Here is a 14,306-nt window from a genome sequence, read left to right as displayed (position 1 = left end):
TGGCTTCGGAGCCCAACCATGCGGGGTCCGTCTTACCTATGACATGGCCGGTGAAGAAGTTCTGTCTGTTGACCTCGTAACTGTCCTCCTGTCCATCCTCATCCACAAACACAGCACTGAAGTCCTCTGTGAACAGCTCCGTGTTGGTCCTCAGATACAGCCTGAAATGCCTAGCGCACACAAACCGAGTAAGAAACAGGGTGAAAGTAAATCACAAAGATCATTAATAAGATCCGTGACTAGTGCAACTGAGGCATTGACATTTGATTTACATCCCAATGGAACCCTAGTCCCTATATAGTGCACTACTTTTGACCAGGGCCCATAGGGACACAGCCGTGGAGTTCCTACCTCTGTAAGGCAGTGAAGCTGAGATGTCGTTCCACGTGGGTCTGTGTCTGGAGGTCCCGCCGTCGGACCGAGTGAGTCTGGAGACTGGCGAGGGGCAGCACCTCAAAGTCTGAAAGCATAGAACTGAGGAAGTCTGAAACAAAGGCAGAGGATAACAGAACAGATAAGTACAGAACACATTTTCCTGACTAAATACCACCAACACAAGAACGTTCATATACCAACCTATTCAACCTAAAACTATTCAGTTTTATTTGATTCTATCAGAACAGTTCTCTCATAACACATCAAGTGCCAGGGCGGTTAACCCAGGAGTTATACTATTATTGCTGCCATAATTGCTATATTGGCGTGTTCAAGTGGTTGAATATAGTCTCACATGCAACGTCTGAAATACTTTTTCCTTCAGATGTTATTTCCATATGGAAAATACTATTATGATGTATTCTTTGGCAACTGTTGTGTGTGGGATGTTGGGTTTGTGACCATCCCCATCTCGAGTAGCATAAACTCATGACATCTGTTTAACTGAAAATCAAGTTAGCCTAGGCTCTCTCCACTCACCATATTCAGGATCTACAACCTCCGCAGGCGGCTTTGTTGCACCATTCGTTAAAAATAGAGAAACTATAAATAAAAAGACTATCTGCATATCGGTATTTATGGGTGGAACGTGTAAAAAAAAGAAAAAATCCATACACTGGTCAAAAAACTGTTTCCACAGTATGTGTTGTATCGGGATAATCTCTCCAAAAGCCCACTAATTGAGGTGTTTCCGAATTCCCAAGGCAGGCAACAATTTAAAAAAATTGTTACGGTGACCATGTAACAAAATTGGTCCGGTGACCATGTAAACAAAACATTCAGTTGTTCTGCAACTATAACCGATTGTTAAAAGTCGGACTTCTAGTTTCGGCAAAAATATTTGTTCTTGAAAACCAGCTCCCGCATACCCGGAAGTGTTGTGACAGAAAAAAAATCACATTACAGTTGTTCAATTTACATTAACATGACGCGTAGCCTACACACTATTTTCACCGCAATCTATCCCCTGTTGTAGACATAATTTTACCCCCCCCCCCCAAAAAAAATGAAATTGTTCTTCTGTAAATCTGTGTTCGGAGGATCTTGCAGAACATTTTTGCTTCAGTCACTGCAGCTCTTACATAAGGATAATAACGCTTTAGCAGCAGGAGAGGGATTGCGAACCCGAGCGACATCTGGGCTGATCTATTTTTAAAGCTTGGACATCCCATTTTAACGTCTAACATTTGCGTTTAAAATCCCAACCATATGCCTAGGCCTGGGTAGTAGTGTATGTATAGACCTATTTTGTCAACGTGAACTGTCATTTTTACTTTCAAATAAGATTTTCTGGGGGGGCCGTTCACTGACAACGCTGAAACAACCATGAAATAACTTATCTTATACAGTAATACGCCTATTACAGTTACCTTACATATTATATTCTTGCACAAATATACATTATGTAATAAGCATTCAAATTAAGTAGGCCTACGCTATGATATACAGGTAACTGCCAAAATAAAGAAAACACTTTATTACTTGAAGGATACAAATTAAATGAAGGATATAGATTTATTGAAAGCAGGTGCTTCCACACAGGTGTGGTTCCTGAATTAATTAGTTAAGCAATTAATGTCCCATCATGCTTAGGGTCATTTATAAAAATGCCCAGTTGCCCATTGATTTGGCTGTTATGGCTAGAACAAGACATCTCAGTGACTTAGAAAGAGGGGTCTGAAGCGTGTGTGTGTGTGTGTGTGTGTGTGTGTGTGTGTGTGTGTGTGTGTGTGTGTGTGTGTGTGTGTGTGTGTGTGTGTGTGTGTGTGTGTGTGTGTGTGTGTGTGTGTGTGTGTGTGTGTGTGTGTGTGTGTGTGTGTGTTTTCATTAAACGTTTCCGTTTGGAGTAAATGGTTTCTGGTGCAACAGAATGCAAAACGTTTTGCAACAGGATTGGCATAATGAATACATCCCTGATCTCAAACCAACTGAACACCTAAGGGAGATTACATTACATCCCTTTTCACTTGGTTGGTTTTGCACATATAAATGGAATCCCTAGAACAGACATTTTGAGTGTATCCCAGAAAAAAAAGAAAAAAAAGATTGTTGATGGTAAGTGGATGCTTCTTAACCTTCTGTGTACAACAACAACAACAAGAAAAGTTGTAGCCCTCCAATAGAGTTCCAGTTATCTACGTGCGTTGAAGCTGTTCTAGCGGCTCGTGGTGCCCCAACACCCTATTAAGACGCTATGTGTTTCCTTTATTTTGGCATTTACCTGTATATTAAAGTGGTGAGCTCTATTCTTGAAGTGATGTGAGATGGGCTTAAAAGCCTGCTATTTTCATTCTCCAGTCTCAGTCTGTCTTGAGAAGTCTATTAATACTATGCCTGGACTTTATGAGACCGCTGGACGACAGTGGTAGCCTACAGTAGTTGGTCTGAGATTCGATATTCGCCAGACATTCGGAACTTCAATAGTTAGCGAACAATTTGAGCTATATACCTCAGGTTATTTATTATGAGAAAAAAAGTGTACAACATTGCACAGGGTTTATTATTTTCATAATCACACAGAAACGGTGGAGGAAGCCTGTAACACTGTCAATGTAACTAGTTAGGGACCGTCAACAAAGTGCATGATCACTATTTACACATTTCAATACTTCTTCTACCAATAACATACCAACCTCATTTCAACTGTTGATTATTCCTAACAAAGAGAGGCATGATGCACATGCCTTTGGATTTCTCATAAAATCATTCCCAGTTATAAATACACTACCATTCAAAAGTATGGGGTCTCTTGGAAATGTCCTTGTTTTTGAAAGAAAAGCACATTTTTTTGTTGATTAAAATAACATCAAATTGATCAGAAATACAGTGTAGACATTGTTACTGTTGTAAATGACTATTGTAGTTGGAAACAGCTGATTTTTAATGGAGTATCTGCATAGGCGTACAGAAGCCCATTATCAGCAACCATCACTCCTGTGTTCCATTGGCACGTTGCGTTAGCTAATCTAAGTTTGCTAATCCAAGAAGGCCAGCATACCGAATTCGCCTCTTCACTGTTGACGTTGAGTCTGGTGTTTTGCGGGTACTATTTAATGAAGTTGCCAGTTGAGGACTTGTGAGGTGTCTGTTTCTCACACTAGACACTGTAATGTACTTGTCCTCTATGTCAGTTGTGCACCGGGGCCTCCCACTCCTCTTTCTATTCTGGTTAGAGCCAGTTTGCACTGTTCTGTGAAGGTAGTAGTACACAGCATTGTACGAGATCTTCAGTTTCTTGGCAATTTCTCACATGGAATAGACTTCATTTCTCAGAACAAGAATAGACTGAGGAGTTTCAGAAGAAAGTGCTTTGTTTCTGGACATTTTGAGCCTGGAATCAAACCCACAAATGCTGATGCTCCAGATACTCAACTAGTCTAAAGAAGGCCAGTTTTATTGCTTCTTTAATAAGAACAACATTTTTCAGCTGTGCTAATATAATTGCAAAAGGATTTTCTAATGATCCATTAGCCTTTTAAAATTATAAACTTGGATTAGCTAACACAACGTGCCATTGGAACACAGGAGTGATGGTTGCTGATAATGGGCCTCTGTACGCCTATGTAGATATTCAATAAAAAATCTGCCGTTTCCAGCTACAATAGTAATTTACAATATTAACAATGTCTCACCACGCTGCACCTTGGTCCTCTTCTTTTAACGGCCGTGACAGAACTTCCCACCAACAACGGACCAAGCAGCGTGGTAAGGAGGAGCAGCGTGTCCAGGATTCATGGACTTGGGAGGAAATCCTGGACGGGAAAGGACCCTGGAGGCAGGCTGGGGAATATCACCGTCCGAAAGAGGAACTGGAAGCAGCTAAAGCTGAGCGGCGGCGCTATGAGGAGGCTAACCATCAAAGCAGGCACGAGAGGCAGCCCCCCCCCACAAAAAATGGGGGGGGGGGCATGGGGAGTGTGGCAGAGTTAGGATTCAGACCTGAGCTAACTCCCCGTGCTTACCATGGCGAACATGTGACTGGTCAGGCACTGTGCTATGGGGTGATGCGTATGGTGTCTCGAGTGAGCATTCACAGGCCGGTGTGCTCTGTGCCAGCGTCCAGCATTTGCCGGGTGGAAGTGCTCATCCACCCAGAATGGGTTTTGCCAGCTCTGCGCTCGAGACGCCTGTGCGCCTCCACGACCCAGTGTATCCGGTGCCTATGCCAAGGATAAAGCCTCCGGTATGTCTCCCCAGCCTGGTGAGTCCTGTGCCTGCTCCCAGAGCCAGGCCTCCTGTGTGTCTCTCCATTCCAGTGATGTTCCATGGCAAGAAGCCTCCAGTGATGATCCATGGCACGAAGCCTCCAGTGATGATCCAAGGCACGAAGCCTTCAGTGATGGTCCATGGAAAGAAGCCTCCAGTGATGTTCCATGGCACGAAGCCTCCAGTGATGATCCATGGCACGAAGCCTCCAGTGATGATCCATGGCACGAAGCCTCCAGTGATGTTCCATGGAATGAAGCCTCCAGTGATGATCCATGGCACGAAGCCTCCAGTGATGAGCCATGGCACGAAGCCTCCAGTGATGTTCCATGGAATGAAGCCTCCAGTGATGATCCATGGCACGAAGCCTCCAGTGATGATCCATGGCACGAAGCCTCCAGTGATGATCCATGGCACAAAGCCTCCAGTGATGATCCATGGCACGAAGCCTCCAGTGATGATCCATGGCAAGAAGCCTCCAGTGATGATTCATGGCACGAAGCCTCCAACGACGGCCTCCAGTCCGGAGCCTCCAGTGACATCCTTCAGTCCGGAGCCTCCAGCGACATCCTTCAGTCCGGAGCCTCCAGTGACATCCTTCAGTCCGGAGCCTCCAGTGATGATCCATGGCACGAAGCCTCCAGTGATGAGCCATGGCACGAAGCCTCCAGTGATGTTCCATGGAATGAAGCCTCCAGTGATGATCCATGGCACGAAGCCTCCAGTGATGATCCATGGCACGAAGCCTCCAGTGATGATCCATGGCATGAAGCCTCCAGTGATGATCCATGGCACAAAGCCTCCAGTGATGATCCATGGCACGAAGCCTCCAGTGATGATCCATGGCAAGAAGCCTCCAGTGATGATTCATGGCACGAAGCCTCCAACGACGGCCTCCAGTCCGGAGCCTCCAGTGACATCCTTCAGTCCGGAGCCTCCAGCGACGTCCTTCAGTCCGGAGCCTCCAGTGACATCCTTCAGTCCGGAGCCTCCAGCGACGTCCTTCAGTCCGGAGCCTCCAGCGACATCCTTCAGTCTGGAGCCTCCAGCGACAGCCTCCAGTCCGGAGCCTCCAGTGACATCCTTCAGTCCGGAGCCTCCAGGGACATCCTTCAGTCCGGAGCCTCCAGCGACGGCCTCCGGTCCGGAGCCTCCAGAGCTGGCCTGCAGTCTGGGCCCTCAGCGAGGGTTCCCAGTCCGAGGCTCGCAGAGAGGGTCCCTGCACCAGAGGTGCCACCAAAGTGGGGTGAGTCAGTGGTGGAGCGGGGTCTGCGTCCCGCACCTGAGCCGCCACCGCGGATAGATGCCCACCCAGACCCTCCCCTATAGGTTCAGGTTTTGCGGCCGGAGTCCGCACCTTTGGGGGGGGGGGTACTGTCACGCCCTGACCTTAGAGATCCTTTTTATGTCTCTATTTGGTTTGGTCAGGGTGTGATTTGGGGTGGGTATTCTATGTTCTATTGTTTGTATGTTTGGCCGGGTAGGGTTCTCAATCAGGGACAGCTGTCTATCGTTGTCTCTGATTGAGAACCATACTTAGGTATCCCTTTTCCCACCTGTCTTTATGGGAAGTTGACTTTGTTATGACACATAGCCTTTAGCGTTTGTTTTTTAGAGTTTATGTTGTTTTGTAAGCTCACGACGCTGCACCTTGGTCCTCTTCATTCAATGGCCGTGACAAGTAGTGTATGCATGTGTATATATATACAGTACCAGTCAAAAGTTTGGACACACCTACTCATTGCAGATTTTTTTACTTTATTTCTATTATTTTCTACATTGTAGAATAAGAGTGAAGACATCAAAACAATGAAATAACACATGTGGAATCATGTAGCAGCCAAGTGTTAAACGTATCAAAATATATTTTATATTTGAGATTCTTCAAAGTAGTCACCCTTTGCCTTGATGACAGCCTTGCACACTCTTGGCATTCTCTCAACCGGCTTCATGAGGTATACATTTCAATGAACAGGTACAGTGCCTTGCGAAAGTATTCGGCCCCTTGAACTTTGCAACCTTTTGCCACATTTCAGGCTTCAAACATAAAGATATAAAACTGTATTTTTTTGTGAAGAATCAACAACAAGTGGGACACAATCATGAAGTGGAACGACATTTATTGGATATTTCAAACTTTTTTAACAAATCAAAAACTGAAAGATTGGGCGTGCAAAATTATTCAGCCTCTTTACTTTCAGTGCAGCAAACTCTCTCCAGAAGTTCAGTGAGGATCTCTGAATGATCCAATGTTGACCTAAATGACTAATGATGATAAATACAATCCACCTGTGTGTAATCAATCTCCGTATAAATGCACCTGCACTGTGATAGTCTCAGAGGTCCGTTAAAAGTGCAGAGAGCATCATGACGAACAAGGAACATACCAGGCAGTTCCGAGATACTGTTGTGAAGAAGTTTAAAGCCGGATTTGGATACAAAAAGATTTCCCAAGCTTTAAACATCTCAAGGAGCACTGTGCAAGCGATAATATTGAAATGGAAGGAGTATCAGACCACTGCAAATCTACCAAGACCTGGCTGTCCCTCTAAACTTTCAGCTCATACAAGGAGAAGACTGATCAGAGATGCAGCCAAGAGGCCCATGATCACTCTGGATGAACTGCAGAGATCTACAGCTGAGGTGGGAGACTCTGTCCATAGGACAACAATCAGTTGTAAATTGCACAAATCTGGCCTTTATGGAAGAGTGGCAAGAAGATAGCCATTTCTTCAAGATATCCATAAAAAGTGTTGTTTAAAGTTTGCCACAAGCCACCTGGGAGACACACCAAACATGTGGAAGAAGGTGCTCTGGTGAGATGAAACCAAAATTGAACTTTTTGGCAACAATGCAAAACGTTATGTTTGGCATAAAAGCAACACAGCGCATCACCCTGACCACACCATCCCCACTGTCAAACATTGTGGTGGCAGCATCATGGTTTGGGCCAGTTTTTCTTCAGCAGGGACAGGGAAGATGGTTAAAATTGATGGGAAGATGGATGGAGCCAAATACAGGACCATTCTGGACGAAAACCTGATGGAGTCTGCAAAAGACCTGAGACTGGGATGGAGATTTGTCTTCCAACAAGACAATGATCCAAAACATAAAGCAAAATCTACAATGGAATGGTTCAAAAATAAACATATCCAGGTGTTAGAATGGCCAAGTCAAAGTCCAGACCTGAATCCAATCGAGAATCTGTGGAAAGAACTGAAAACTGCTGTTCACAAATGCTCTCCATCCAACCTCACTGAGCTCGAGCTGTTTTGCAAGGAGGAATGGGAAAAAATGTCAGTCTCTCGATGTGCAAAACTGATAGAGACATACCCCAAGCGACTTACAGCTGTAATCGCAGCAAAAGGTGGCGCTACAAAGTATTAAATTAAGGGGGCTGAATAATTTTGCACGCCCAATCTTTCAGCTTTTGATTTGTTAAAAAAGTTTGAAATATCCAATAAATGTCGTTCCACTTCATGATTGTGTCCCACTTGTTGTTGATTCTTCACAAAAAAATACAGTTTTATATCTTTATGTTTGAAGCCTGAAATGTGGCAAAAGGTCGCAAAGTTCAAGGGGGCCGAATACTTTCGCAAGGCACTGTATGCCTTGTTAAGAGTTAATTTGTGGAATGCATTACATTCTTAATGCATTTGAGCCAATCCATTGTGTTGTGACAAGGTAGGGCTGGTATACAGAACATAGCCCTATTTTATAAAAAAGCAAGTCCATATTATGGCAAGAACAGCTAAAATTAGCAAAGAGAAACAACATTCCATCATTATTTTAAGACTTGAAGGTTAGTCAATCCGGAAACATTTCATAGAACTTTGAAAGTTTCTTCAAGTGCTGTACTGAAACTGTCTCTCATGAGGACCTCCACAGGAAGACCCAGTTACCTCTGCTGCAGAGGATAAGTTCATTTGAGTTAACTGCACCTCAGATTGCAGTCCAAATAAATGCTTCACAGAGTTCAAGTCACAGACCCATCTCGACATCAACTGTTCAGAGGAGATTGTTTGACCCAGGCCTTCATGGTCGAATTACTGCAAAGAAACCATTACTAAAGGACACCAATAATAAGACGAGACTTGCTTGGGCCAAGAAACACGAGCAATGGACATTAGACTGGTGGAAATCTGTCCTTTGGTCTGATGAGTCCAAATGTTTAGTTACAACCGTCAATCACAACCGTGATTTATTTAGAATTCAAGGCACACTTAACCAGCATTTCACCACAGCCTTCTGCAGCAATATGCCATCCCATCTGGTTTGCTCTTAGTGGGACTATCCTTCGTTTTTCAACAGGACAATGACCCAACACACCTCCAGGCTGTGTAAGGGCTATTTGACCAAGAAGGAGAGTGATGGAGTGCTGCATTAGATGACCTGGCCTCCACAATCACCCGACCGCAAACTAATTGAGATGGTTTGGGATGAGTTGGACCGTAGTAGCTCTATTACGAGGCGCCTCAGTCTTCATAGTGGGTAAGTAATGTAATGTACTGTGTTTTCAGTGAAGTTAAGGCTTCTGTTTGTAATCCCCAAGTAATTGAAACTGCTAAACCTCTCTACCTGTCCTCAATTGAGGGTCAACTGAGGCTATGAAATCAGCCTTCTTTCTGAAGTCAAGGACCTCCTTCGCATTCTTCACACAGTGATTTGCAGTGTTTCAACCTAATGTATTTCTTTGTGTCTTTTGTGAATGGTGTGTAACTATTTAATATAATTGCTTGCATTGCTTACTACATGTCTATCACATGTTATTTACCCATTTGTGATGCATCTTTCTTTCTTACTTTATTCCATGATCCCAGACACTATGCTGATGATCAATGTTACACTGGAAACCTGACTCAGTCATTCTTCCCCTCTGTCCTAACTTATCCCTTAAGTCTGTAGCTTGCCAGCACTAGCTCCTATTTCTGTCATTCTTCAATAACTCTTTTGATAAATCAGTATGTTCATTGGCATCAAATACGATTTATTTGGATCAATATAAAGACAGAAAATAGATCTATTCCCGCCGGTGAAATGATGGCACACATTTATCAACACATTAGCCAACTTCTGGAGTCTACACAGAATAACTAATAGAAAAGCTGAAACACAAACCTTTTCATTTTCAAACTACAGAAGGACTTGAAAGAGAATATATCAAATTATAATTAAAAACAGGTTGACATTTTTTAGTTGAAAATAGGAAAATAAATACTGGTCTGGGGTTGGGTGTGTGAAGGGAGGTGGTTGCAACAAGGTCACAGGTCAATGAGGTGTAAACAAGGTCCCAGTATGAAAACAAATACATTAAACAATTACTCAATCAAATACATTACATAAAGCCCTTTTTACATCAGCAGTTGTCACAAAGTGATATACAGAAACCCAGCCTAAAACCCCAAAGAGCAAGCAATGCAGATGAAGAAGCACAATAGCTAGGAAAAACTCCTTTGAAAGGAATCTAAAGCGTAGCTAGGCTCCGAGGGGTGGCCAATGCTCTTCTAGCTGTGCCGGGTGGACATTTTAAGAGTTCATGGTTATTAAGGTCAGATCATTATTCAACACGTTCAAACATTCATAGATAACCAGCCGGGTTGAGTAGTAGCCACAGAGGTTATAGACTGTGCAACTGTTCAATATCTCAGGAGTAGATGTCAATTGACTTTCAAATCGGAGCAGTCAGAGGTTGAGACAGCAAGTCTGAGAGAGAGAGAAATAGAGAGAGGGTTGAATCAGCAGGTCCTGGAGGTAGCAGGTTCCATAGTAACAAGCAGAACGGCAGAACTGGATTAGCATCACGACCAGGTGGACTAGGGGCAGGGGCAGCCAGGAGTCGTCAGGCCAGGGTGTCCTGAGGCATGGTCCTAGGGCTCAGGTCCTCTGGGAGGGGAGACATAAATAGAAACAGAGAGATAGAAGGGGATCAGCAGGAGCATGACTAAGATCACGAAGTACACAAGATAGGACAGACTGACCCTTGCCCTCCGGCACATAGGCTACTGCAGCATAGATACTGGGGACTGAGACGGGCGGTTGGGCGACACTGTGGCCTCGTCCAAAATTACTACCGTGAGACAAGGCCGAGTATAGCCCAGGAAGATCTCCCCCACCACACTAGCCTTAGGGGGGGGGGTAAAACCGGAGGAAGATTATGTCAGTGACTCAACCTACCCAAGGGAGTTGAGTGTAGTAAACAAAGCCTGGCATGACATGATGCGCCCTCATAGGGACAGCATGGAAGAGCCTGAACAAGCCGTAAATAGAGGAAGAGAATTCCAGGACATCGTGGGGAGCCGGCCAGGCAGAGACAGCAAGGGTGGTTCCTCTCACCAGTGACTTGCCATTCACCTTCGCACCCCTGAGCCAGACTAGACTCAATCATAGGACCTACTGAAGAGATGAGTCTTCAGTAAAGACTTAAAGGTTGAGACCAAGTCTGCTTCTCTCACATGGATTGGCAGACCCTTCCCTAAAAGTGACCCTCTATAGGAGAAAGCCTCCAGAAGTCTCCTTCAAAATTATAGAGACAATAAGGAGGCCTGAGTCTTGTGACCGTAGTGTACGTGTAGTGTACGTGTACGCATGGCAGGACCAAATCAGGGCGATAAGAGAAAGGAGAAAGTCAATGCAATGATTTATAGGTTAACAGTAAAACCTTGAAATAAGCACTGGCTTTAACAGGAAGCCAGAGGCTAGCACTGGAGTAATGTCTTAATTTTAAGAAATGGGAGACTGGGGGAAGAGTGGAGGGTAACATACAGTGAGGGGAAAAAAGTATTTGATCCCTGCTGATTTTGTATGTTTGCCCACTGACAAAGAAATGATCCGTCTAAATTTTAATAGTAGATTTATTTGAACAGTGAGAGACAGAATAACAACAAAAAAATCCAGAAAAACGCATGTCAAAAATGTTATGAATTCATTTGCATTTTAATGAGGGAAATAAGTATTTGACCCCCTCTCAATCAGAAAGATTTCTGGCTCCCAGGTGTCTTTTATACAGGTAACGAGCTGAGATTAGGAGCACACTCTTAAAAGGAGTGCTCCTAATCTCAGTTTGTTACCTGTATAAAAAACACCTGTCCACAGAAGAAATCAATCAATCAGATTCCAAACTCTCCACCATGGCCAAGACCAAAGAGCTCTCGAAGGATGTCAGGGACAGGATTGTAGACCTACACAAGGCTGGAATGGGCTACAAGACCATCGCCAAGCAGCTTGGTGAGAAGGTGACAACAGTTGGTGTGATTATTTGCAAATGGAAGCAACACAAAAGAACTGTCAATCTCCCTCGGCCTGGGGCTCGATGCAAGATCTCACCTCGTGGAGTTGCAATGATCATGAGAACGGTGAGGAATCAGCTCAGAACTACACGGGAGGATCTTATCAATGATCTCAAGGCAGCTGGGACCATAGTCACCAAGAAAACAATTGGTAACACACTACACCGTGAAGGACTGAAATCCTGCAGCGCCCTCAAGGTCCCTCTGCTCAAGAAAGCACATATACATGCCCGTCTGAAGTTTGCCAATGAACATCTGAATGATTCAGAGGACAACTGGGTGAAAGTGTTGTGGTCAGATGAGACCAAAATGGAGCTCTTTGGCATCAACTTAACTCACTGTGTTTGGAGGAGGAGGAATGCTGCCTATGACCGCAAGAACACCATGGCTACCGTCAAACATGGAGGTGGAAACATTATGCATTGTGGGTGTTTTTCTGCTAAGGGGACAGGACAACTTCACCGCATCAAAGGGACGATGGACGGGGCCATGTACCGTCAAATCTTGGGTGAGAACCTCCTTCCCTCAGCCAGGACATTGAAAATGGGTTGTGGATGGGTATTCCAGCATGATAATGACCCAAAACACACGGCCAAGGCAACAAAGGAGTGGCTCAAGAAGAAGCACATTAAGGTCCTGGAGTGGCCTAGCCAGTCTCCAGACCTTAATCCCATAGAAAATCTGTGGAGGGAGCTGAAGGTTCGAGTTGCCAAACGTCAGCCTCGAAACCTTAATGACTTGGAGAAGATCTTCAAAGAGGTGTGGGACAAAATCCTTCCTGAGATGTGTGCAAAACCTGGTGGCCAACCACAAGAAACATCTGACCTCTGTGATTGCCAACAAGGGTTTTGCCACCAAGTACTAAGTCATGTTTTGCAGAGAGGTCAAATTCTTATTTCCCTCATTAAAATGCAAATAAATTTATAACATTTTTGACAAGCGTTTTTCTGGATTTTTTTTGTTGTTATTCTGTCTCTCACTGTTCAAATAAACCTACCATTAAAATAATAGACTGATCAATTCTTTGTCAGTGGGCAAACGTACAAAATCAGCAGGGGATCAAATACTTTTTTCCCTCACTGTAAGTGTTGACTGAAGAGATGCTTTGTGAGTCTGCTTTTAAATGTGCAAGCAGCGTGATGGATGTTCCAGGAGTTTCAGAAGTGCAGTTGAGCGGAAGGCACTGAAGACGAGATCAACACTGTCCAGGAGTCCGGTGTTGCAGGAGATAAGGAAAACGGAGTCAGATGAGAACACTCTTGGAAAAAAGGGTTCCAAAAGGGTTCTTCGGCTGTCCCCAATCGGAGAACCCTTTTTGATTCCAGGTATAACTATTTTGGGTTCCATGTAGAAACCCTCTGTGGAAAGGGTTCAACATGGAACCCAAACGGCTTCTACCTGGAACCAAAAGGGTTCTATCAGGAACCAAAAGGGTTCTTTAAAGGGTTATCCTACGGGGACAACCGAAGAGCCATTATTGGTTCTAGATAGCACCTTTTCTTCTAAGAGTATGTGACAGGGGATTTAAGTGTGCAGCATGTCAGAGAGGTAAGAAAGCCAGGACATGGTTAGATTTGTAGGTGAACAGTGGAGTCAGTGGAGAGCGGATGCAATGTTTTCCCAGGTTTTGGTGCGGATGTAAGGAAGTTCCGGTTTCCAGTGGTTGAAGAGCTATTGATATTTTAAAGTTTCAAATATTTATATAAAATCGAATAAGTGCTTTGATTTATGTGGAAACCAAATGGTGTGCAATATGTGTTCCTATCCTGTGAACAATACAACATTGGTTTGAGATGCCTAGGTCATGTGATCAAGGACACAGCACCATCTCGGCTGCTTCTCTCGTTGTAAATGACATATACTGAACAAAAATATATATGCCACATGCAACAATTTTACTGAGTTACAGTTTATATAAGGAAATCAGTCAATTGAAATAAATGAATTAGGCCCTAATCTATGAATATCACATGACTGTGCAGGGTCCGCCCTCCCAGGCCCACCTTGGCTGGGGAGCTAGGCCCAGCCAATCAGAATGAGCTTTTCCCCACAAAATGACTGTACTACAGACAGAAATACTCCTCTGTTTCATCAGCTGCCTGGGTGGCCCGTCTCAGGCAATCTCCAGCAGGTGAAGAAGCCAGATATGGAGGTCCTGGGCTGGCGTGGTTACACGTGGTCTGCAGCTGTGAGGCCGGTTGGACGTACTGCCAAATTCTCTAAAACGGCTTATGGAAGAGAAATTAACATTAAATTCTACCTCAAAACGTACTTACTTCCTTAAAACTTATTAAAGCATTGTTGGTTAAGGGCTTGTAAGTAAACATTTCACTGTAAGGTCCACGCGTCCTTGGCATTGTGTTGTGTGACAAAACTGCA

The 14,306-nt window shown here is 44.2% G+C and overlaps 1 protein-coding gene across 1 annotated transcript in view; it reads right to left on the bottom strand.

Annotated features, from left to right (window-relative positions):
• Positions 1-1,577, bottom strand: part of adam17b (ADAM metallopeptidase domain 17b) — a 13,625-nt gene extending 12,048 nt beyond the window's left edge. Inside the window, exons 1-3 of the mRNA XM_064990707.1 lie at positions 916-1,577; positions 352-484; positions 37-170 (exon numbers count right to left, since the gene is read on the bottom strand). Coding sequence (XP_064846779.1) covers positions 37-170; positions 352-484; positions 916-1,048 — 400 coding nt within the window. The 5' untranslated portion in view covers positions 1,049-1,577. The remainder of the gene's footprint in view (positions 1-36; positions 171-351; positions 485-915) is intronic.
• Between the last annotated feature and the right edge of the window lie 12,729 nt (positions 1,578-14,306).

This window comes from Oncorhynchus masou, chromosome 16 (genome assembly GCF_036934945.1).
Source record: "Oncorhynchus masou masou isolate Uvic2021 chromosome 16, UVic_Omas_1.1, whole genome shotgun sequence".
In the NCBI taxonomy this organism is placed as follows: Eukaryota; Metazoa; Chordata; class Actinopteri; order Salmoniformes; family Salmonidae; genus Oncorhynchus; species Oncorhynchus masou.
The sequence above is the reverse complement of the archived record's forward strand: the minus strand, read 5'-3'. Positions and strand labels throughout refer to the sequence as shown.